Source organism: Heloderma suspectum, chromosome 5 (genome assembly GCF_057233095.1).
Source record: "Heloderma suspectum isolate Gila_16-S chromosome 5, 16-S_ref, whole genome shotgun sequence".
NCBI classification, from domain to species: Eukaryota; Metazoa; Chordata; class Lepidosauria; order Squamata; family Helodermatidae; genus Heloderma; species Heloderma suspectum.
The window spans coordinates 63,489,244-63,515,810 of NC_139462.1; the positions used below are offsets into that span (position 1 = coordinate 63,489,244).

General features: G+C 41.3%; 1 protein-coding gene across 8 annotated transcripts in view; it reads right to left on the reverse strand.

The window, feature by feature from the left end:
• The window catches only part of NR3C2 (nuclear receptor subfamily 3 group C member 2), a 205,337-nt gene that overhangs the window by 5,417 nt on the left and 173,353 nt on the right, over positions 1–26,567 (reverse strand). For all 8 annotated transcript variants that reach the window (XM_084856235.1, XM_084856236.1, XM_084856237.1 and 5 more), the window contains 2 exons: positions 11,965–12,095; positions 6,117–6,274 (listed from right to left, as the gene is read on the reverse strand). In XM_084856235.1, the coding sequence (XP_084712361.1) occupies positions 6,117–6,274; positions 11,965–12,095 (289 nt within the window). The remainder of the gene's footprint in view (positions 1–6,116; positions 6,275–11,964; positions 12,096–26,567) is intronic.

Genomic DNA, 26,567 nt, shown 5'->3' on the forward strand with positions numbered 1-26,567 from the left:
AGCCCTGGTTAGTAGTTGGATGGGAAACCGCCTGGGAGTCAGGCTTCCTGCATTGAGCAGGGGGTTGGACTCGATGGTCTTGTAGGCCCCTTCCAGCCCTATGATTCTATGATTCTGTGATTCTATATGCATGAATTGTGTTTTCCCACTAATACAAGCCTCTAAGCTATTATATTAGTACTGAAGGGTGTTCTCCTTTCCTAAAACATATTCTTAAATGTAATAAAAATATCATTATTTAAAAAATAAAAGAAGCATGCAATGGCATATTCCTGCCATTAATCTCTTGAAGACAGGAATAGGGTAAGAGTGGGAGTTTCTCCTGGTATGTGGCCACAAAATGGTCTGCATACATGTGTCTAGTTGAACTTTTGTGCACAGAGTTCGTGCTCATTTACTCAAATGTGTAGTTCTATCTTAACTATATTAAGCACATCTTTTTTAAAATAAGGAACAAAACTGCTAACTTTCTCCCTCTAAAACACATTTCTCTCCAAAGAGCTAAATGCAAAGTGGCTAGCTGTTCTTTGTGCACCTTTTCATCAAGGAAACTTTTCTGCTTATCAACAGAAGCCATGGTACTAATGTAGAAAGTTAACAAATGCCACACTATATTATTTCAAAAGGGTTTTTTCCCCCTTTAACTTGTTTCCTCCTACAGGAACTGAATAGTCTACTCTTCTTGGCATATCTCTGCATGATGAACCTCATTTTCAATAGCTCCTCCTCCTCTGCATTAACAAGGTATTTTGAACACTAGCAAGAGAGGGTACATAGGATCAATGTTGCAATGAAAAAATGAGGACTTCTATAAAGGATAATTATGAGATTTCTAAAGAGAATCTAGAGGACCCCACCAGGAATTATGTCTGCACTGCCTGCTATGGAAGAGAAATGTTCTGCAAGTGTTCTGCAACACTTTCACTTTCTATAGCCGATAGTGAGAAAGGCCTGACTGCCTCTCTGGTTTGGCAGCATCATGTAAAGATGGATGGTGAAGAATGCATCAGAATACTGCAGTATGTCGAAACCCATAGTTTAGGTAATTCAGTTTTCAGTATTTTCAAAGTATACTCTTGATTTCCCAAAGAAGCAAAGGCTCCGTTAATCCGAATATTCAACTGAGATTGATTTTACCCTGCCAAGTATGTCATATCAGAGAAGGAAATAAGTTTGAATCCACATAATGTATTGAGATGTCAAGTCCACGTGCTTGCATCAGTCTATACCAAAAGGGTTGAGCAATGCATTCTAGAACGTTCTGCCCTGTATTTGCCAAGCAAGGAACTAGCCAGCCAGCACTGCTGCCATGCCATGCCATGGGGTTCCTATAACGTCACAAAGGGGCTTAGAATTAATCTGATGTCAATTCTGGAAGATACAATACACATACGTATCTTCTAAGAGGTGTTACAATGTAAGTGAGAACAGAAATGCAGGTGTCTATTCTGGAGTGACAAGGAATGAAGTCTGCCTATAGGACCAGAATCGCCTATTCAAAATACATGCTTATATTATTCTTCCAAGTGCCATTCCTGGGACAGAAGTGGATCTATTGCAAACCAATTCTAGGCTAACTCAGTCTCTCCTATCCTTATTTGTTGTGTTGTTATTTTCATGGCTTTTTGTTTACAGCAGGGATGGGGGCTGTGTGGCCCTTCAGGTACTATTGGAGTGCAACGCCATCAGCCCTCACTATTGGCTATGCTGGCCAGGGCTGGCGGCAGTTAAAGCCACCAACATCTGGAGGGCCACACATTCCCCCTCCCCCGGTTTACATTATTATAACCCACTCTAGGTTTGGAAGTAAAGACAAAAGGGAAGATATAAACTTGGTATAGCTCTACAGCTGTATAAATGCATACAGCTGTATAAATGTGTTCCACTATCCCAGCTTATCTTTGAAAGGCTGGGGCCAAGACACAACACCCAGCTGGGACTACAGAGCAGCATTCCCCAACGCGGTGTTCTCTAGATGAGTTGGACTACAACATCCAGCATGCCCCAGCCAGCATGGCTGGGAGTGGTAGTCAAACCCACCTGAAGAGGACCGTGTTGGGGCGGCTGCCTTAGAGAATTAAGGGATCCCTATTGATGAATGAGAAGCCATCCGGCCAAGGAAGAACAATTACAAAGGCTTACCAGGTCTTCTGCAAACTTAACATATGGTATATTCTGCTGGCTGCTGAGCAAATGTGCAAGCATCAAGCCACTCCCCCCATAATCGCACTATGTGATTACTCTCAAGTGTTTTGAGGATCATGTCCATGTGCACAGTTACTAATGTCTGGAATTATCAGCTGATGAACAGTGCCACTTCATGGCAGAATACATTTGCTAGTCTTTATGGCTCTACAAGAGTCTTTGTTGTTTTTGCTACAACAGACTAACACAGCTACCCCTCTGGAATTATAGTATAATCAACAACGTCCAGGAAATTAAAAATGTACATTTAGCAGTAATAGCATAGTTCATACTACTGCACATATTGACAGTACAAGGGCATGAGTCTGAGATTTCCTGATTCGTGTGGCTGTTAAACAGAACGTGTGTTATTTTAAACCTTGCAATGGGACAGAGATAAAGACTGCTGATGACCTTTTAAAAACCAGAGAGTGTTGTTTGCTGAACAGATTATGGAGATATGTTTTTAATCTTATCCAATATCAAACAGATGTGATTTTAAAATTTGAAGTATAAACAGATGTAAGATATATTCCCACTTTATGCTACCTGCTTGGACAATCCACTCTTTAAACCGGCCGATGCTTATGGAGCTCCTTTGCTAAAAACCTACATCCTAGGAGTCTGCACGAAGGAGTAAATTTTCCCCATGTTCTCAATGGTCATAGTCACAGATAAAGTGAGAGGTGACTTCTATTTCTCTTTCACAAAAAAAGTCTTCTTGATACTGGGTAGGACATGAATGAAGTCAGCTTTCAGCTGCAGACTTCTCAAAACAGCGTTCTACATATCACTCAGTATACAGGTTGCACTTAATTTCTCCCTAAGCAATTGTGTTTTTGTAGTTACTAAGTACTTCAGATACATGATGTGTGGGAATGTGCATATTTCAATTAAATCAGCAAGATAATATCAGCAGAAGTGGTCGTTCATTCTCTCCACCCCAAGTAGCATGCATGCATTTCTACTGCCTGCGCACACCATGCACTGACTAGGTTTGGGTGTGTGTGACCACATAACCCTTCAGTTATGGGTGGAAAAGGACCCCAACTCTTTCAACTATATACAGTGATCAACTCATAATTCTCTTTATTTGCATGTTGAGGAATTCCCTTTATGCCAATTAAAAACACTGTTATGAGAACACTAGTTATAGTTTTGACACATACAAACTCCAAATGGCCACGCCAAAGTACTTAGATTTAAAATTATTTAAAACCCCAATCCACAACCTGCTGTGCAAGCAAGAAGCATTTAGTACAGGTTATGCACAGCATCTTAGTACAGCATCTTCTACTAATGCTGTTAAGCTGGTGCCACAGTGAGGGACTACTAGAGTAAATATGTAGCGCTGAGATGTTAGTCCCACTGACTTTATGGGGCCTAAATCAGCTGAAATCTGGCTTCATCAGCACTGTGACCTCTGCGTGTCTGAATTCAAGCTGTTCAATAATTGCTTCATTTTGTTTTTAGTGCTTAGGGGCTCTGTAAATAAATTTGCTGATGTTTTTAAATTCTTATTTGCTTACCTTTTCTTGCAGGAAATATTTTCCTCATCTTGGCACTTTCCTGCAGTCACATATGTTCACCATGTGGTAGAAGACCAGCTAAAACTACCGAGTAATGTAAAACATTTCCCTTTGCTAGTGCTTCCTAAATTATAAAGTACCACCATAAGAACTGTGTCATCTTATTTAAAATATTTCTGTTCCACTTTTCCATAATTCAGTTCCCATATTACGTATGTCCCTTAGACTATTCCAGACAACAAAGTTAGTAGGCGTTACAATTTTGGGGAACTATTGGTACTACATAATATTATCCTCTGAGAGAGATGCTGCCTCAGATCCAGTTCAAGAATTCAGACAAGACAGCATGCAGTATCATCCTCCCAGAGGTTTTGTTTTTACTTCAGGAGACTAGTTTCTACTTCTCCCTACCACATTAAGTTTCCACATGCACAGGGATTCTAATGTGTTGGTACTTCCAAACAAGTGATCTTCCACATTCATGTTGAGGTGGTAGAACCTTGTTAATGAACTATACTACATCCTGCCCAAACTTTTGCACAAGCTCTCATTTTGGCCCATTTCTTGTGTGCTGTCACCTACATGTGGAGCTGATGGTAATGCATCAACACAGGGATGGGGGCCACCTGGAAAGTTGATTGTAGGAGGGCCTCCCAACACATTTTAGGCAGTATAATGACCCACAAATAAGGGCATTTTTTCTCATTGTTAAAATCTGTCCAATTATGTATGAAGAATGTAATTAGTTGTTTCTGAAAGCACATCCCACTACTTTTACTCACACACAAACACACCACCCCAAGTTTCAGGCAGCCTGCTATACAACCCACTTAACATGAACTATTTCAGCTGATGCTGACTTGGATTCACTGACTTCAGTGCAACTCTCTACTGGCTTTAATCCAAGGACTTAATCTGGTTTCCAGAGCTAGCTGATGTTTAGCAGAGAAACATCTACTCCCCCTCCCCAAAAGCAAAAGCCAGTCTCTAAAGAATTATCTGTTACTTCAGTACTAATAATACTCTGACTCCCACCGAGATTTTTCAGTGTTTTAATTAACAGCACATTACTTGACAAATAATTCCATATGTATGTTCTGTAAACAGACCTTAGGCTTTCATACAGATTTGACCTGAAATGCACCATACTGTACTGTGTCTTCACAAATAAACCAGTCAAGTACAAAGAGGCACATTTATATGCGGCCTCTCACACACCGAGGCCAAAGATTCTGAGCGCAGCATCTGTAGCAAAAGTGTATTTCCCTGCTACATCATAACAATGAAGTAGAGGAGCTTGCTTGCTCTTGCTATACAATTTAACAGCTTTTAAAGAGATGCTTAACAGCAGACTGTCCTCATGTAACTGGTGGTTCCACAATATGGAAGCTATAAAGAAACTAAAATCCCATAGGAGAATACATTGGGAATTATGTCAATAATAATACATTTAAATTAGTACTGAAATCAAAAACACTTATATGACTGACTCATTCTGGTTCAAAGCAATTTGTAATTTCTTTGAAAAGATGGAAGATATTATTCACAAATCACCATACTGTGAAAAAAAACCCAATTTCACAGACCTCAATTAGACTACTCAGAGCTAAGGGCTATTGAGAACTGCAACTTGCATAGGGAAAGGGGCAGCAACAACACTTCAAAACGTGGTTTCAGATATGAAGATCTTTAAAATCCATAAGGATATTGTTACATTTCAATGGAATTCTAGTCCAACACTTTAAATCGATTTGCACTGACTCATGAGGTTAGCTCTGAACATGGTTCATGTACTTTTCATTCTGGCAAGGACTGGTTTAAACCATCCGATGACTTAAAGGCAGCTTCCAATACTGTTCATTGCAGAACATTACCTAACAAATTATTTCCCCCAGTTTATAGAAAGATGTGTTAGGAGACCAATTTCACATCCAGTTGGCCCAAAAAGAAGATTTTACATTTTCTATACAGTTTTCCTCTTAGAACGGAACTAGAAGTGACACTTATCATTTGGTTGCTACTTAAACCAGCAACCCAAATCCCACTGCCTCTTCCCCCTATAATATTTAGTAAGGAAAATGCATGGGGTGGTGTGATCGTACTGTCCGTTTCTGCATCCTTTGTTTCACTTTATTTGTTGTCACAGAAGGTTGGGTGAATAAATGGTGTGAGAACATGATATCGTGTTATACATTACTTTTACTAAACATTACAGGGAGCATAATGCAACAACCACCGGATCAGTGTCACATCAAGTTCCTCCATCATGTGCCAACTTTGTAAAATGTGAGCAGGTCTTGTATTAATACTTCATCTTCATACCAGTTAACTTCAGTCAGGGGATTTGTCTATTTGATTCCTTTATGTAAGAGTATCCTCCATAGTGTCAAGCCAATTACTTACATCGTGAATGGAGTCCAGTAGCTTTGTGAGTTGGTAAAATCGCTGCCAACTTTGCCCAGAACTATTTGGATGTTTAGTTACCATCTTCCTCAGTTCTTTAATATAATTTGTCCTCATTTCTTCAAATGCAGCTTGGCTCTTGAGGCCATCCTTGGGAACTATAATGAAAGGAGTACACATTTATATTATTCAACTATCTGTTATATTTTAATGGAAAGACACTGTGTTACTGCAAGGTCATCCCCTAATGATGAGTGCAATGTCGTTTCCATAGTTCTTGCACACTATGTACATATGCTAGTTGCATAAACCCATTGAGGTTTTGTAAGAGTTCTTTGCAGGTGAATGTATGGATAAGGCCTAGTTGGAGCACAGTATGACAGAAGCAAGGTTTAAAAATACAATGTATGTGTTTGCCCACTTTTCCCTAAGAGCAAATACATGTGTGAGATACATGTGTGAGGGCATACGTGTGCACGCACATGCGTGCACACACACACAGAGGAAGGAGGTGGAATTTTCTTCCTAGAAGGCAAACAAGTGTTATTGAACTTCCTAAGATTACATATGCTTAATACTTTTGGGAAAATATGAAATAACCTATGATTATTTCATATTTTAAAGATGAATTTAAACTGTATTGTTAGGGGTGGAAAAACATCATCACCACCACCACCACCATCACCATCTTACTTCGGCAGTCAAATAATGCTTTTAAGCTGGAATGTATTGTTGAACAGTCATGTTACAGTGGAAATTTTTTTTCTCATGCTCTGCAGAATAAACGCATTTTTTGGAAGTTGATATTTTTGCTTAAACATTTTAGCAAGGTCTGCATTTTCTGTCCTAGGATGCATCCAGAAGTTCAACATCTTCTAGTGTTGCTTTCCTGCCCAACCCAATCCAGCCGCTGTTCTGGTCATGTTTATGTTGTCACATGGCATTACCTGGCATCTTGATAAAAAAAAAAGGAGTACGAGTAGGTTGCTCTTTCTGAACCAGCTGAAATGCTGTTCCTTATTCAAGCTAATGTGCATAAAATTCTCTGATACACTTTCAGCCATTGGTCCTCCTCATTTTGATTTATTTATTTCAATATTATTTTAGGCAGAGTCTCAGGTTCCGTGTGCGCCACGCACCACTGCACACAGACGCAAAAAACAAACACGCAAATAGAAACCTGTAGCCCTAAAAGCTTGCTCCACATGCACACAAGTCTCAACCTTCCCGCCGACAGCGGGGTTTGAAATAAAGTCAACCAGTGCCTAAGAAAAAGCAGAGAGAGATGGTGCTGCAGGAGAGAACAGGCATCGATAGTGGCTCCCAGAATGGCTACACACACAAGCAAGGCCTGCACCTAATGCAGGGTATTGTGACAGAGTTCTTCAACAGTGGTGCCAGCTTTTTGCCTATATGCATTGTAGTGGTATAGGACTTCTGAAAACCAGTCTTCCCATTACAAAGGGGAAACAGGAAGCACAATGGTTGTTAAGTTTAGAGATGCTTAGCACTGAACCAAGATTTACTTGCTTACTTTATTTATTGTATTATATCACACGTATACACCGCCCTTCATTTATACACGCAGCTGTGTACTGACTGGACCATCAAAAAATATCACGGCAGAAATTTTTAAAGAACACATAGTTTCATCATGTTAATTGGATGGATCTGTAAATGCTGAAACAATTACACATAAATGCCATAGCATATCATGTTTAGATATTTGGATGTGGACGTTAGTGTATAAAACATCCTTTTGGTTTGGATAGGGCACAGACATGTTTGCAAAGGTTGTTGACGTGGGTTAGCAGTTTATCCTGTTTTGAATGCTTCCATATATGATGTTGGTAGAAAGTAAACAAACAGTTCTATTCTCTGCTTGGGATCCAGCTAATTGTTGCAATTTGAGTGATGGAGGGAGGAACATTGCTCACATACACAATACTTTGGCAACTACACATGTCAGCTTTCATTGGAACAGAACCGCATAACAAGAACACCTGGTTGTAGGGAAGAAGGGGGCAAAGTCCCAAGAAGCGATGAAATATCTCAGCCCTTCAGCTAGCACAGGGCCAAGCAGCTGTGTGGCATTGCTTTGTCCCTGTTCTCACACTGGGGACATGGCTACCTTTCTAGCAGTAGAACTGTCCCAGGAAAACATACTGTTCCCAGAGAATGTTAAGAAGACTTCCCTAATGGGTGCAGGTAGCATCCTCCCTCTGTGCTTGGGCCCCTGCTGTCAAGCGCCAGTTGTGACAGCACATTTGTAATATTACAGTAGCCAAAAATGAAGATAATTTGGAGAGCCAGTGTGGTGTAGTGGCTAGAGTGTTGGAATGGGAGCCTGGAGAACCGGGTTCTAGTCCCCACTCGGCCATGGAAGCTCACTGGGTGACTTTGGGCCAGTCACAGACTCTCAGCCCAACCTACCTCACAGGGTTGTTGTTGCGAGGATAAAACGGGAGAGAAGGAGGATAATGTACGCCGCCTTGGGTTTCTTAAAGAGGAAAAATGGCGGGATATAAACGTAATAAATAAATAAATAAATAAATGTATCATTGTAAGGAAGGCAAAAAGCCTGTCATCCTGTAGCCAGTCAGTAGTCCCTGAAAAAATACTGATCAGATCAATTTGAAAAAATACCAATACAGATCAATTGCCCAGTATATAACAATGCCCCCAGTGAGCCAGGGAATAAAATCATCAACTTTACAGAAGGTTTAAGCCTCGTCCCTGGGCAACTTGAAAACTGCTTGAAGTCCACAGAAACGCAGTCTCCGCTCCCGTCTACTACTGTCCTTTCCCTGGGAGTAGCGTGAGCGCAACTCAGTGCAGCTGTTCCAGGTGGCCCATTATAATGCCTTCCTCTTCCTGCCCAGTGTTTGCCCAAATAGGCTCCCATTCAAATGCATGATGTGCCATTTACCTCCCGTCAGGCATTTTCCCCCAAACCAAGATTGACTAATAACTTCTCCCAGCGCAGTTATTGGTTTGCAGTTTTGTTTGTCACCTGCTGCTAAATTATTTACATACACATCTGAAAGCTAGAGTTGTGTTGAAACACCTGTTGTACTTTTTATTTCATACTTTTTTGAATATGGTCATAATTTTATATGTGTATTTGCAGAATTCAGCCACTATTTTTAAAAATGAGATGTTGGATAGATAGGCTGGGATTGGGGGTGGGGTTTTAAATTTCACACCAGTCAACCACTAGTATTTAACCTGTGCACAAGAACCCGCCTGAGCCCTTCTATGTGCTTGAGATGCAGCACCACCAGCTCCTGCGCCCGGGGGGCACCTTCTCCTACGAGTACCACTTCCCCCAGCACAAGGGCAGGAAGCTGTCCAGGCCGGCCTATTACGTAGGTGGGGGGGCAACCCCCTGCTGGGCCAGTACGCCATGCACTGGTCCTCCAGCCACATCGTGCAGGGCAATGAGTACAGCTTCGACCAGCCCCAGTTTTCCGAGATCAAACCCAGGGATTGGAAGCACATGTACAGGATTTATTTCCCCTCAGGGCCGAGCCTGTCAGGGAGAGATGCGTGGCACCACGCCCCGATCTCGGCGGAGGCCATGGACGATGACTGCGACATGGAGGGGACGGCCGAGGCGGGGGTGGAGGCGGCCATCCTGGATGTCATGCAGGAGACCTACCTGGGCATGATGGATGTCTACCCCGGGCCGACCCATGATCAACGCCAACTCCAGCCACTACTACCCAAACAAATCCCTGATCCTGGACCCCGAGAAGAACATGGCCAACGAAGACCACGGCAACCCCGTCCATCACGGCAACCACAGCTGCGTGGGAGCCGGCAAGAGGCTGCCCACCAACCTCAACCACATCAACAAAGTGGGGAACCAGAGCAGCTGCTACCAGACCAACTATGAGGAGCTCTTCGGGGACGGCATGCCGCTCCTGCCCGGGATGTGCTGGAATGACCCAGCCATCTGCTACACCAGGGCCATCTGGAGCAAGAAGCCCCATGTCGGAGCACCAGCACTGCGACATCAGCCACACCGGGGCCATGGCCTTCAGCCAGTGCCTCCCCCCGATCTTCATCAAGATTCAGCCCCAGCCCACCCTAGTCGGCACCAAAACCACCATCGACAATGAGGCCAGCCTCAACGACTTCACGGTCGACGCCTACCTCAAGCAGGAGGCCCACTGCATGGTCACCTACAGCATCGAGTAGGAGACTAATCCAGCTGGCAAGTACAACCTGTTCCCAGGGTGCACGCCTCCCATTGGAGGGCCCAAGTACTTCACCGTCACCAACAAGGGGCACATGCTCGAGACCAGCTTCAACAGCAGATGGAACTACAAGATCGTCCACTGAGCGCGCTCGAGAGGGAGGCGGCCTGGGCCCTGGTTACTATGCAGTATTACCCCATCCTTCATTCATAAAAATTGTACTCAACAAAAAATAGTTTAGGCAGCAACACAAGTCTATGAGTGCTTTGTGTCTCACATCTCATATTTTGATTAACCCACTACCACTCCCTCTCCTTTTTATGCAAATCCTCCAGTGGTTAGCCATTTCCACCTTACAGTCCCTCCCAGTTTCATTTTTATTTTTAGCTGATATGCAAGCCTATTATACAAGGGTTTAAGCCCTTTCTACATACAGCTGCATGTATAAAAGACCCATGGGTTTCAGGTTTGCACGATCAGACACAAGCCGCATACCCCATTTTTATAAATATCATTTCCATGTTCTGCACAGTGCCTAGATAAAGTTGGCACCAAATAAATGTGTGAAGCAGTAGTGAATGCTTTTTTTACAGGCAAATCTGAAAATTATTACACTAACATCAATCAGGATTAAATATATAAAACTGCAATAATCAGAAACACAATCGAAACTTCAGATTTTTGAACATCTGCCCAGTTGCTCCTCATTCTGATTATTAAATGTGGCAAGGCAACTGGCAATCTTCCCTATTCTGTGGGCTGGAGAAAAGCAAGAAAACAATTGAGATGTAATGTGTGGTTTTTCTTCCACGTTTATTGAGAGAAACGTCCTTGATGTGGTTGACATTCAAGTTTCTAATCAAAGTCCAGCTGGTCACATGATTAAACAGAAAATACTGAAACAAGCTCAAATATTAAAACACAATATATGGGTGGTATTATTTGGAACTGTGCCTCCATTTGCAAATGGAATATTTGGTGTATTTGAACCAACTTTAGTTACCGTTTGTCATCCCTCCTATAACAGTTTTGAAATATCATTTACTGCTTTTTGGTAAAACTGAGATATACGTAGAGCAGGTTTTCTGTCCCTTCCACTCCTACCACACTACCCTCCATGTCAACTTGTTCTTGGAATGTTTCTTAGTCATTAATGTCAGAAGATGAATTGGATGCTGAAAAAAAAATCCTAGTTTTCTGATGCCCCCTGCTCTTAACCTCTTGGTATTCGCACCTAGGAAACTGAATTATCCTTCTAGATCTGTGATGAACTACAACCCAGATACTTCCATTTGTTTATGTAACTTTAAAAAAAAAATAGCACCCTTCAACCGTGTTTCCAGGGCAGTTTGCAAGAAAGCAGCATATAATAACAATAAAATCACAATATAATAAAATACACAAACAAAATAATGATGGGCAGGGCAGACCCAGCTCCTTCAGACAGTGGTTGGAATGGAGTTTGGATGGAGTGGAAGTGCCTCTCCACTTGGGGAAGGCTGCATCTGCCCCACAGGTCTCAGTTACACCTGTGGAAAGCTCCACAGGTGTAACTGAACCGCTGGTAGTGTTCCAGAAATGGGACTTTCTGTGGGACAAGTTAGGGGCAGTTAACAATTAGAACTGAAATTAAGTGATAAACCTACCTGTGCTTAACAGCAGCAAAACTTTCATTATGGTATACTCCTCAAAGCTAAGTTGCAAGCGAACGAATTGAAGGCTGATCTGGTGCATCCCCTGGCACAACTCAAACATTGCGGACTGGCGCATCCTCTCTCTGCAAAATAACATGGGAAAATACAGGTAAGAATAGAAATGCATTGCGTGCAAAACTAACAGATGAACATTAGTAACACATTGGACAGTGGCCACTGTAGTGATTTCCATAATTCATTCTGCATGTGGATTTTGGTCTCCTTCATACAGGACATGGATAGCCCTGCTGATAGTGTGAAGAGCCTGTGTGTGTTTTAACTTATTTCTTAGAGTCAAACCAAACAATCATATTCCTCATGCGATGAGCACATCGATCATGCACCTGGTTGTAAGAATGAACACAGACTACCTGCTAACCTCAGTCTCAGCCAATCAGATTCAGATGAGTCCTTAGATTACAGAACTGAAAACATAACATGAAATCACTGAAAATGCCTGCCCTTGACTGATGACAGCGTAAGGCCTTGAGCTGCATCTACTTTCTGAAGAGACCACTTAAACTGCACATAACCTTTCAACTTACAACTCATTCAACTTGCCCTGAGAAACCTATGGGGCAGAGCTCTGGAAACCACCAACCTAGATGGGTTTGAGGGGATTATTATCTTATTTGAGTTATACCCTGCCTTTCTATCAAAAAATGACATTCACGACAGCTTAAAAAAGCCAATTTGAACTCTATAAAAAAAAATAACTAAAATAAAAACATAATAATTACAGAATAAAAACAAGACTGAACCCACAGACCCACTTACAGATCAAAGGTTTTCTTGAGTAAAGCTGTTTTTGCCTGCTGTCAGAAGGATAGCAGAAAGGAACTGAACCTAGGCTCCCTTGGGAGGGAGTTCCACAGCCTGGGAGTGGCCATCAAACAGGCCCAATCCTGCGTCGCCACCAAATGTACCTCTGATGGTGGTGGTTTCGAAAGAAGGACCTCTCTGTAGGATAAAAAGGACCAGCAAGCTCATATGAGAGAAGGTGGTCTTTCAGGTAGTCTGGTCCCAAGCCATGTAGGGCTTTATAGGTCATAACCAACACTCTGAATTCTGCCCAGACACAAATGGTAACCAGTGAAGCTGCTGTAACAAGGGAGTTGTGTGCTCCCTGTAACAGGCCCCAGTGAACAGTCTGGCCATGGGATTCTGGACCAGCTGAAGTTTCTGAAAATTTTTCAACGCCAGCCCCATATATACCACACTACAATAGCCCAAACAGGATGTAACTAAGGCATGTGTGACTGTGGCCAGATCAGATGTCTCTAAGAACGGGTACAGTTGGTGCATTAGCCTCAGCTGTGCAAACACACTTTGGCCACTGTTGAGACCTGAGCATCCAGATTCAGGGCCAAGTCCAAGAGTACACCCAAACTGCAAGCCTGAGTCTTCAGGGGAAGTGTAACTCCATCCAGCACAGGTTGAACCCCCATTCCCTGATCTGCCTTTTGGCTGGACAAAAGCACTTCTTGTCCAGATTAAGCTTCAATTTGTTTGCCCTCATCTGCTTACTGACATCAGGCACCAATTTAGAACCAGACCAGGTTCCTTAGATTTAGATGGAAAGAAGAGAGTGAATTGGGTATCATCAGCATACCGCTGGCACTGAACCCCCAAACCCCGGACAATCTCTCCCAGTGCTTTCAAGTATACGTTAAATAACATGGGGAATAAGATGAAACCCTGAGGAACACCACAGGCCAATGGCCACAACATCTCCCAGTACCACCTTCTGAGATTGCTCCTCCAAGAAAGACTGGAGTCAATGTATAATAGTGTCTCCAAATCCCATCTCAGACAGACACTCAGAAGGATACTATGGTTGATGGTATCGAAAGCCACTGAAAGCTCCAGCAGAACTAACAGGGCCACAATCACCCTGTCCAGTTCCCAGCACAGATCACCCACCAAGGCAACCAAAGCAGTCTCTCTCCCATAACCAGGCCTGAAGCCAGATTGAAACAGATCTAGATTATCTATCTCATCCAGAGCTGAGAAGCCACCACATGATCCAGCCCTTTGCCCAAGAATGGAATATTGGAGACCAGCCAGAAATTATCCCACACAATGGGATTAAGGGAGGGTTTTTAAACAAAGGCCTTACCATCACCTCCTTTAATCAAGATGGAATCACACCTTGCTGTAAAGAGGTGTTCACCACTGCCCTTACCCACTCAGCCAGTCCCCCCTGGCTGCTTTTATAAGCCAGGAAGGGCTAGGGATGGCACGGCCACCCAATTCCATCCAGGAATCTGGCAGAATCCGCCTTGGAATCCACCCTGCCCACATCCCTGAGCCCTGCTCACCAAGCCCCTGCTCCCGTGGCCTCGGTGAGATCCAGGGTCGCCATTTTTTCAAAAATAAAATGGTGATCACAAAAATGTGCACATTTGCATATGCACGAAAATGCACATTTTGTGAATGCACATATTTGTGTATGTGTGCAAATGTGCATTTCCACACATATGCAAATATGCACATTTTGCAAATGTGCATATTTGTGCATATGCAAATATGCACATCTGCAAAAATGCACATTTTCACGCATATGCAAATGTGCATTTTTTTGCGCTTACCATTTTATTTTTCAAAAAAATGGTGGCCACAGAGCTTGACGAAGCTGCCGGGGTGAGTGCGGGTCTGGGGACCAGCGAGCGGGGCAGGGGCTGGGTGGGCACCTACAGAACCCAGACGGGTGGGCACCAGCAGACAAGTGGTAGGCCTCACTTTCCCAAGGATCCTGTCCATATTCTCAGGCTGTACAATTTGGAAAACATCCATTGTAACTGGACAAACAAGAGCCAAAGTTACATCCATTGGACCTGTATCAACCATGGCATCCAAATCAGCTCAAATACAATCAATTTTATCTGCAATGTGTCATGCAAATTGATCACAAGGGGCTGTCAAGTGGTCCACCTCTTCTTCTTAGGGGCTAGAGCGTAACAAGCCTGACCACCCAAAAAAAACCTCCACTGGACAACTCTAAGCGGACGCAGTGGTGGTGGTGAAGTATGATTTCTTCGCAGCCCTCATTGCTTTAGGTGAAACAAGTAAGAATAATGTATTCCCTAAATAAAGCGATATTAACTAAAAGATGAGAGTTTTGAAGTCGTAACTAAAACAAGTTAATCTTTTTAACACTAGGCTCTCTGTACTGTTTGTTTGGTTGGAAACAAAACTCTGGTAATCACTGACACATCAAGGGGCTCAATAGATATACTGAGAAATGCAAAAGAAGACATTAACTCATATTTTAATTCCACATGGGACTGAGGCTGTTGTTCATGAAGAGTAGTAAAAGGAAACCAAGAATTATTGGGTTGGATTCAGGATCTGCCTTCAGTGAGAAGATTCAGTCCACCTGATTTAGGGGGATTCTTCCTCCCACGGTTCACCCCAGTCAGCAGGGTCTCCTGTTTCTCTGTGTTAATATTTTCAGGGGGCTGAAAAGGCCGCCATGGTAAGGAGAAGGTAGGGAAGTCTACTTCCACCAATTCAGTTGATCCAGCATAAATCTGGATCCAACCCATTGTTTTATATATAACACAATGATATATAAACCCATTGTTTTATATATAACACAATGATATTCCTGAATTTTTACAACATCCCAGTACAGTCTGAAAAAAGAGAGGAAAAATTAGGCCAGTGTCTGGTAAAAATAGTCAAGTGCATTACTACATCACTCTCTTTCAGATAAATGAAACATGAACTAACTATAAGTTAACAGCTTAATGTGGGAAGGACATCTGTGTATTAAAGTGGCTATCAGAATGGAATAAAATAGTTCCTCAGTCACTCAAGATTTCTAAATGGATAACATTAATGCTAGCCACCCCCCCCCCCCAATAACCTCCATTTTCTAAGTAGTGAATAATAACCATTTTCCTGGAAACATAGCAGATCAAGCTCTAGGACAAATCTGTGACAGAAAAGAATGAATCACAGGAATAATTTGCTCTTATGAAGGTTTGTGTTAGAATTTAGTTATCACTTCTTGGACAGAGTACTTAAAGCAAAAAAAGAAGGGCAAAAATTAGACATTTGAAGGACAAATGCTTATCAAGCTCAAATGAGAATATAGTTGCCAGTGCCACCCACTCAGCCATAGGTCAAGCATTGTATTGAAAGCTATCTGAATCTTCACATAGATAAAGCAACAGTTTCTGCCATTTGGCACTTTTTGATTTATCCATCTGTCACCAACCATAAATATCAGGACTTTCAAAAACCATTTCCCCCCCGAGGAAAAGAAAAATATCTCAACTGTTGCTTGCAACAAGGAAAGGCTCTCTGGGCATTCTGTCAAACTGCCCTTTTTTTGAGAGCGAGAGCAAGCACATATCTGTTCAAACACAAAGAACTATATTATCCTTGATAGAAATCTAGGAGTAGGGATCAACAACCAAGAAAACCCTTCACCCATACAATTCCTCCTTGATGCAAAGAATGCACTATCAAACTCATGTTTTTCACCAGGCATAAATGTATCACTGGGGCAAAGATGTTTGCTGCATCATTACTTAGGGATATACAGATCAAACTCATACTTTAATAGTGGCCAGAAGGCTATAAGAAGCCAGTTCAGACTCTAAGGCAGCCTTTCCCCAACCTGGTGCACTCCAGAGGTATTGAGCTACAACTCCCATCATCCCCAGCTAGCATGGTCATTTGTCATGCCGGCTGGGTACAGTGGAAGTTGTAGTTTGACATGTCTGGAGGGCACCAGGTTGGGAAAGGCTGCTCTAAGGCACTGATGTAACGTGCTCCTAATGACCCAGCTCCATCAGGAGGCAAGCTGTATTGAACAATCTGCAGCATCTGAACAGTCCAACAGTCAAATCTACAAGTTGTAAAATACAATTTCCAATTGCGGCCTTTCAATAACCGCACAGCTGTTATTTACGTTTCAGGGGGTACAGAACCCCTTTCCTCATCTACTGCAAAGAGACTACCATATGGAAAGTGGTTGTGCAAAGCTCGTAGGCTTCCATTCAGATAGTGACTGTGATGTCATTGGCAAAGACCAACACAACTCCACTGCACTGTGTGCATGCTTACTTCTTCATACATTTTTCCGTCAACTGAGCCACTCCCCCACTGCAAAACTCAGGAATGGGGAGCATGAAGAAGACCAAACATCAAGATACCTCTGCACTACTTTTACAGCAATACCCTGATGTTTTATTAATGTTTTCCAGTTCTTTTCTCTTTTTTCTCATTAGTTCTATGGATGCTGTGGGCTCATTCCTCTGGCGGGGATAAGATACTGTGCCACTGGCACTGGATCAAGGCTAGCACCAAGAACCAAACCGGGGGAGGTAGATGCCATCCAGACAGCCCCAAGACAGAGGGCTACAGCTTTCTCACAAGACAGTGGAATGGAAAGCACTTGTAGCCAGCACTACAGAACACAGGAACTGACACAGAGATGTAGCCAAAGTCACCCCCACATTACAATTCTGAATGACCAGGAGCGGCTAATCCTACCCATTATAGATAGGAGGCCTCTGGAGATCACACAGCAAGTCACCCTGTCTTGTCTAGGTTTATACTGTATCAACTAGACTCTCCCTTATCCAGTCCTTCACTCGAAAAGTTTAAATCCACAAAGCAATCACTCTTTTCATGAACGTATTCAGAAACAGAAAACTAAAAACTGGGTGGCAGCTGGCCTAGAACGGTGTTTCAGGGAAATAAATGTCCTTGTTAGTAACAAATAGTCATTGTAGCTATGAAATAAGTTATTATTCCTTATTAGGACAGCAGTGCATAAAAAAATCATATCCAAGTTTAGTGTCTTGGATTTATCTCAGTCTAGAGTTTCCCCAAATATGTACCCCTTTAGGACTAAATTCCCACCTGTGTTTTATGCTGTAAAGAACCCCACATTAGTTCATGACATTACCAATGTGTCTGCACTGGGAAAATCAGTTTAGCCCATTTTTTTAAAAGCCTTTTAAAAATATATTATAATGGTGTTCTTTTAGTTTTTCTAACGAACTCTTGCTCTCTTTGTATTATCCAAATATTTCTCTAAAACACTGCCTCGGTATCTTGATCACATAATGAAATTTATCCCACCTATAAAACACAACCTTTATTCCATAAATATGTTCCAGCAGCCTCAGATGCTGTCATGATCCTGACGTTGGATTACTATTATTCCCCCAGCAGCAGAAAAATCTCCTTCAGTAGCAGTTTGCTTGGAATTCAATGGCATATGTGCTTGAGAGTCTGAATTACTGCTAATTATATACTATATCCACCTTCAGAAGACCAGAATACAGAGTGCAACACCAAGTTACAGCAATGCAGGTACAAGCTACATCTGAAAAGATACCACAAAGAGCACATGGGCTGTAAGGCCCCAGTCAGAGATATTTGAGCATCAGTTCCCCTTCTTCTGAGAAACAGGTTATCAGCACTGGATCCTGAAAGAGGCGGTGGATGGGATGATGCCATTTACTGCACCAAAGGTATCCATGTATGTACACAGTGCTTCTGAAATATTAGTAGCACTGTATGTTCTGACAGCAGTGGTCACCTGTGGGGAGGGTCAAGGGGCAGGACCACTTCTGCCTTATCCCTGGCCCACCAGGTGCTGTCAGTGCAGTCAGAGCTGACAGTAGTTATATTTTCAGTGGTGCATGCCCTGCCCCTGAGTAATGCATGCAAATTATTTCGCCCCCATTTTACTCTTTTATATGGGTAGACGGGCAGAGCCATATGTACAGATCTATTTCTGTGCATGAATCTCACCTTGGTTCTATGTGACTTTTAGGTCCTACACTTTCCCCCTGATATTTGCAGAACTATTTTAAATTATCCTGCTTAGATTATTAGTATATTTAAAGTAATCTCTGGTCACTGTCTAGAAAATATTAGTCTGTTGTTGTTGTTGTTGTTGTTGTTGTTATTTCTATATGGCCCCATGGCCGAAGCTCTGTGAACTGTTTGCAAAAATTAAAAACTATTAAAATACATTATACAAGTGTAAAACCATTTACATAAAACATAAACACATATAAACAGTCAGCAAACACACACACAACATATATCTAAAACAATTTTAAACAGTCAACAATAAGACAAAGCCAGGATCTGATTAAAAACTCGTCAGACGCTGACAAATGCCTGAGAAAAGACAAAGGTCTTAACCTGGCATCGAAATGATAATAATGCTAGCGCCAGGTGGACCTCATTGGGGAGATCATTCCACAACTGGGAAGTCACCACCGAGAAGGCCTAGAAAATATCAGCCAACATTTCCTCCTTTCAAGCTTTGTTTTCCCAGTTCCCAATGGGAATAGATAGCAATTTACATTATAACCACGGTTCAGTCACCTCTGTAATGGAAGCCACTCTCATTAAAATGGTAGATAATTATACCCATTATTGTGCATACAATAATTTCCAGAGAGATTCTATTGAAACTGATGGGTGATTTACATGGTGAAAATTGGCTCTACACGATGCATTCAGAACCATTTGTAATTGTGGACATGCCCACAATTATGCATATTATGTAATGCGTGAATTGCTTGTTCACAGATATCACTGCAATGTATCTACACCCAGAAGCATTTTCCATAACTACAGCAGCTGAAAAGGTGCCACTGTGATTGTGAAAACTGCTGCCAGGTTTATTGTATCCATAGATGGACCAAGTTGACTTTGTACATTCTCCACAAAGATGCTGTTGCTAGGAAAGCTGGGAGGATTTGTTGTTCTGCCATTTTTGGAATAAACTAGCTCTGAATAGGGATGGGGAGAAATGTGTTTGGTTCACATTTTAATGCAAACGTATCTAATTTTGCATTTTCGAAGCAATATGTGATTTGAAAATCAGTTATCCCTTTGAAATTTGCACTTCTTCAATAAAAATTTGTGTACAAAAATGCATATGGTAGGGGAAAAGTCACCCCAAAATACATATATTCATGAAAATAAGATTCAAAATGCATTATATTAGGAAAATTGTTTGCAAAAAATGTGTTCGTAAGGCAAAATTGTGTCCAAAAATTAATGTATTCGGAGAAATGTGCACAAAAATGTTTACAAGTTTTCGTGCAATTTTCTTAAAAAAAAATTCTCATAAGGATAAACCAAACTCAATAAATTGAGAGAAACTGATATAGACAGGTTTGTCCATCACTACCCTGAGTATTCGTTACTTAAAAAAGAAGAAAAGATTTACCCCCTTTTTTTTTAATACTTCAGTTGAGACACTGATACTTGAACAATGTACTGTTAAAAATGCTTCAGTATGCCTTGCTCTGTGGGAGGCTTGAGTTAATTTGTAGGAAATTTATAGTAATAACTAAGGTATGAAAAAGAATATTCATCCAGAGAGTGTATGTAGTTCTAACTGAACTTTTGGTTCTTTTTTCCATGAATTCCATGTCTTCTGAACAGAGATACAGACAAGCAGATAAATGTGCTTTAGCAAACATACTTGGCTGGTTCTCTAACAAGGTCATGAATTACAACCCTTCCCCATTTTTCTAGAATATGTATGCATGTGTGTATATATATCTCACTGTCAGACCAATGGCAATAATTCTCTGGTCAATTACTTAACCAAGACAGGCGTAAATGATGAGTTAAGATTTGCAAGGTTATTAAAAAGCTTCCTAAAATCGGGCTCCATGGGATTAATAGAGTGAAAAATGAAACCAGGGTCAGTTAGAAAGGTAATATATCAAATTATCTATGAAAGCGCATAGATACTATATGCATAGATAGTATCTGTTAAATACTATAATAATGACAGAAAACAAGATTCTCCCTCTAAGACTCCGCAATTTAAGTAAACCTGATATAATTGAAAATGCAACTTTTTCTATTGCTCCTCTCCCCCTTAACAGTTAATACAGAATCTGGATACCAGAAGAATCACAAGCAGAAGTAGCTAAAAGGTCACCTGGAGGTAGCTGACACTGTACAGTGTGTTATGCAATTATAAACCCATTGCTCTCAAGTTCAGCAACGATTCCACGAGTGGCTGCACACAACGCGATAAAGACACTCATGTGCATGGTTCTTTAACCAGAAAACTTTCAAAATTAACGAGAAAAGCAAAATCTAAAATCCTTGCTATACCAAAGACTAAACGTACTAGGCATTGATTGAAGAGTATGTCAGGTTCTCAGCATTACCAATTATCTGCCCATTTCAATTTATGTGTTCACTGTCAGAGCTGTTCTCAGCAGCCCAGGACACTTACTGCTACCATGCCAAAGCTTTCCAATTTGCCTTTCGATACCACATGGCTATAACATATTTAAACTGAAAAGATACATCAGAAAATTAAACTATATTATTGCTTTCTGAAAAATAAGTGACCCACTTTGTACATGGAAATAAACATATTCACACAAATAGAGATTTTTCTGTTATAACAGAACATTAATGTAGGATCAGTTGACATCTTAAAGATGTTATATCTTTATATTTTTTGCCTTACAATGCCTGAAGCAGCAAACTAGGTATGCGATTTGCCAAGCTGAAATGCTAGAATACTTCCACTAAGCTTATTTATTCTATTTGAGCAGTAGTTGCAACTATCTTTTGGTTATAATGAAGCCAAATAAATTTCTAATTTCCTAAAATTAGAACTCCAATAAAAGAACAATTCTCAAAGTAAGGTTAGAAGTTTCATTTTAACTTGGGTCAACATAATATGTTACACAAGGTAACATGTGACCAAGTAAAGGTCACATGTTAGTTTTATGATTGTAAACCACCCCAAGGACATGTTAAAGTTAGTAAGGGTGGTATGTACATGTAAATAAAGGGAGTCAGAAGGAATTCACCTAAAAGAGGAAAGGGGCAAGGAAGTAGCCCACTCCTAAGCCCTTAGGGGTGCAATCCTATGGGGATACTCAGCCGTCTCCGAACTCGGAGGCGGCTGACTATCCAATGTAGGGTGGGTGGAGTGCGGATGGGATCTTCTCCTCTGCGCTCCACCCACCCTGCATTTGCAGCTAGATGGCTGATTTCAGCTGTCTAACCAGAGTGCCTCAGGAGGGGGGGAGGCTGGACAGCATATAGAAAGCGTCACACTGGCGCTTCTGCTGTCCTCTTCCCGGCTCCAGGAACACCCCTTTTTTGGCCTCTCTGTACTGCTCTTCTGAGCATGGAGCCAGGGACGAACTGCGCCTCCTATGAGGTGGGTGGGGAGGGGTGGGGAGGCAGATTTCTGTGAACTGAGCTCAGAGCCAGTGCTCTGAGCTCAGTTCCCATAAACCCCCAAATCCTACGGCCATCTAGATGCTGTCTAGCGGCCATAGGATTGCACCGTAACCCTGTTTTCAGTTGTACATTGAACCTATGTGTCAGACCCAGTACATTACTGGTGGATACGAAAGCATCCCTCAGCAGCCAGGAACCAGACTCAAAGACACATATCTCATGAGGTCTAAGCATTCAACACCCCCTCTGCCCCTTTGGACAGCTTCAGGCCGGTTTTTAGGACCTATGTGTTGCAAAACCCCACCAGCACTGTTCCTATCTATTTGATGGTTCCAACCACCAGAAATAAATGTCCCTTTGCCCTTCATGCTATATGGCCTTAAAATCCAGTGCTGATGATTTGGCAATTAATTTACATTACATCACCCGTTCCGGCCTTACTTCTGGGGAACCACTGCTTTAATCTGACATTGAAAAACACTGCACAAGTTTGTTAGCTAAGATGCACATTTTCTCTGTTCTATGTTAATTTGAACATTCTATGCCCCTGCACGAACTCCAACTCTTTTCTATTATTATCATCATATTATTATTATCATTACATCATCATTATTAAATGACAACATTTGATGACCACTGACATTTTGATCATATAAAGAACCTCTGTGATATTAAATTTTTAAATACGGGTCAAGGAGCAATTTTTTCAAGCTACGACTGGAAGGTGAAAGATATAACAACTCCTCCAGTCCAGCCTCATCTCACAAAGTGTCTGTCTGATTAGTGAAGCAGTGCAGTCTTAGGGGGTGCAGCAGTGATGATGGGATGGTTCACACATGGTATGTGTTGTTCCACATACACAAAGTCCAACCATTCTCAAGGGTCTGCTTGTGTGGATAACATAATATATGAACCAGGCAATCACAAATATAGCCTAAAAGCACAGCAGCACTGTTTGCAGTCAATGAGATCATGGGAATTGCTGCCAGCAGCACCTGGTCCATACATTAAATTACCCATAAGTGAAGTCAAAGATGGCCTGGACTGCTAGTTTGTAAAACAAAATATATTACGTGAACCAGCTGTATCTTTTTCCACATCCCAAACAGCCCACAAAAACCATATATGCAAAAAATAAAACTAAACCAATGGCAAGGACACAGACTTAAGAGTTTAACAAGTTCAAACACTTCTGAATTTTAAACAAAACATATATGGTATGTGAAAAAGCAGGTCAGTAACAATTTCCCAAAAGTTTTATCACACCCGGAATAGGCAAGAGAGATAAACTGTAGACAGAAATGGTTCTTCTTAAGAAGAAGCAACTTCCATCTTAACGGATAACTTCTATGCAAGAAGAAACAGTTTGGGTTTGTTAAACTTTCTTTTATTATACTGAATTCAGTGATTAACAGTCTAATCCACAACCCAGTAATGGGTACTTAAGATTTAAATAGAATTATATTCCAGTCCTTTACACATCACTTGGAACTAAGGCCTACTGCAACAGATGAACCAAGTAAATCTATTTTAAAACATGGTGTTAAATATTTCTAATGAATCACTTTTTTTTGGTATCTCATGGTGATTTGGATACATGCATATAGTCTGTCATGAATTATATTTATTTCCATACCTAAAGTACTTAACACAAAACTGGTAGGAAATAAAATATACATTCAAAAAGCTATGCTTGGAGGCTTTGCACCTGGGTGGATAAAAATCTCTCATTCTGTGTGTGTGTGTGTGTGTATGCGTGTGTGTGTGTGTGTGTGTGTATATATATGTGTGTGTGTGTGTATATATATTTTAAATCAATTTTTAAAATGTAAATCTTTTTTTTTTTTAACTATAAAATACTAACTGGAACTAGTTTTTTCAAAACTACAAAATAAATGGCACTGCATAGCCAGTCCACTTACCCCGCTTTCAGCTTCTGGACCCCAAGCTATAATTCAACTATAAGGACTGCCATGCTGTACAGATAAGGGTCATGCACAAGGCCACAACGGATCTTACATCCCCATAATCTGTTATAGAGGAATGGGGAGAAAATATATAATCATGCTGCTCCCAGGTCTTCTGGTGGCTGTATTGACTGAGCCTAAGTTGTGCACGCAGAACATCTGTGTTCTACCCTCCAAATGTCGTTGGCAATAACATGATCATGCCAATGGCTTATTTAATCTTATAACTTTGTTCTATTTTTTACCCATTTCATTATAGACCCAAACTTAGTTTAGTATCAACAGATGCACTCACCATTTATTCAGTGTCTAACCACCCAGGCTATTTGGTACCTTGTCACTTTTTCAAAGATTTCAATATAGTGGAACAGAGGGGAAGGCAGGCAAGTAGTGTTGGGATGTTGGTACTCAAGACTCCCCTTTTATCTTCACAGCTTTTTGTTAAGACTACATTAATCTTTTTAATATTTTCTTTTTAACTGTTAAAGTTAGGGACATGCCATAAAACATAAAATGCTTAAGAGTCCAATACCCAAACTACTTAAGATACAGGAGATATGGAATTGGATCATCTATCTCTTTAAACTTATTTGAAAAGCAGCCACAAGTGGGGTAGTGGGACTGGACTGGGATTATAGTGTTGGGGGAGAGAGATTAATTCTTTCCCTGACATAATTTTCCTGATGTAAAATTGCCCAATCCTCCCCAGCAGATATTTGTCCCATTAGGGGAAAAAAATTATATACCTATAACTTTTCCCTAACAGGGCAATAGCAGCAGGGGGAGGGGGCAATTTACATAAGAAAATGGCAGAGAAGAAGAATCGATCCCCCCTTCCCCAATGCCATTGTCTCAAACCAATTCTCTTCCCCTCAAACAATGGTGTTCAAAAGAAATTTATAGAAACACGAGATCCACACAAGGATCTCCAACGTCTGGTCTGGCCTGGCCCTTAATTCAGAATCCGGTGCTATTTCCCAACATGAACCTACCCATACTCTATGCTCAGCATCTACGGTCCTACTCCGGGTGCCTCCTCCAAGGAAAGCACGGAAGAGAGCAACAAGGGAGAGGCCCTTCTCAATGGTGCCCCCCTCCCAATTATGGAATTATCTCCCTGACAAGGAGCCCACCTGGTGCTAACATTATTTTTTCGGTGCCAGGTTAAGACCTATCACTTTTCTCAGGCATTTGGAAGCATATTATGAGTTCTTAATCGGTCCTGGATCTGTCTTATGGTTATGGTTGATTGCCCAAAGTTGTTTTTAAATAGATGTTGTCTGTATACTGTTTGTTTGTGTATGTGTTTTATGTAAATGGGTTTTTAAACTTTTATACTGTATTTTAATGTTTTTTTTAATCTTTGTAAACTGCCCACAGAGCTATTGGGCGGTATAGAAATGAAAATAACAACAACAACAACAACAACTATTATATTATTATTATTATTATTATTATTATTATTATTATTTCCTTTCCATGGCCAGAACCCAAAGAACTATTAAACTAGTTCGGAAAGTTGAATGGGGATCTTGGCTTATTTTTTTCCTTTCAAACATCCCCTTCTGCCCTCTGCCCAATACAGCATGGCAAGCTCTTTTAAAAATGAAGAGAGTTTCAAGAGCAGTTTGTGACATGGCATGTAGGGCAGCTATTCAATGCAAAATGAGGCAAAAGTTCAGCCAGGCTAGCACACACTCCTCATATGAGCCTAAGTAGTTATTTGGATCTGAGCCCACATTTTGTGGTACAAACATGGCCATGGAGAATGCCAGCATCACCAACTACATCATTCTTCATCGGACAGTGGCAAAGGCATGCTGCTGGTGCCACGTTAAGCAGCACGAACAGATGAGATGCCTGTGTGCCTTAAGAACACTATTGCCTCAATCTGCAGACTAAGGTGGCCATGGCTTGGCACTTGAATTTAAAGCAGGGATGAACACACAGGCATGGAATAAACAGCAGCTTCAGTCACTGTAATATATATAACGTTACTGTAATATTACTGTAATATAAAGCTAGGAGTCTTTTACTAAAGCATTTTGGCTTCTTTCAAGACTGCAAAGAAAAGTAATTACAACTGTTAGGAGAACACAACAAGCAGCTGTACACTATTAACAAAAGAACTATTCTGTGAATGGGCGTAGAAAAACCAGCACTTTAGGTGTACTCAGTTACTAAAAAGTAGATCGCTTTTCCAAACTACAGCAGGTACCAAAAAAGAGAGAAAATGTTTTCTGTTCATCTAGGTTGCGCATCACCTATGTGTCAAGCCCAGTGACTGAGTTCAGCCAACACACCACAGATCATCGTGTATTATTTAACACTGGGTAATTTAACCCACAATGAGCCATGGTGCCCATGAGCACC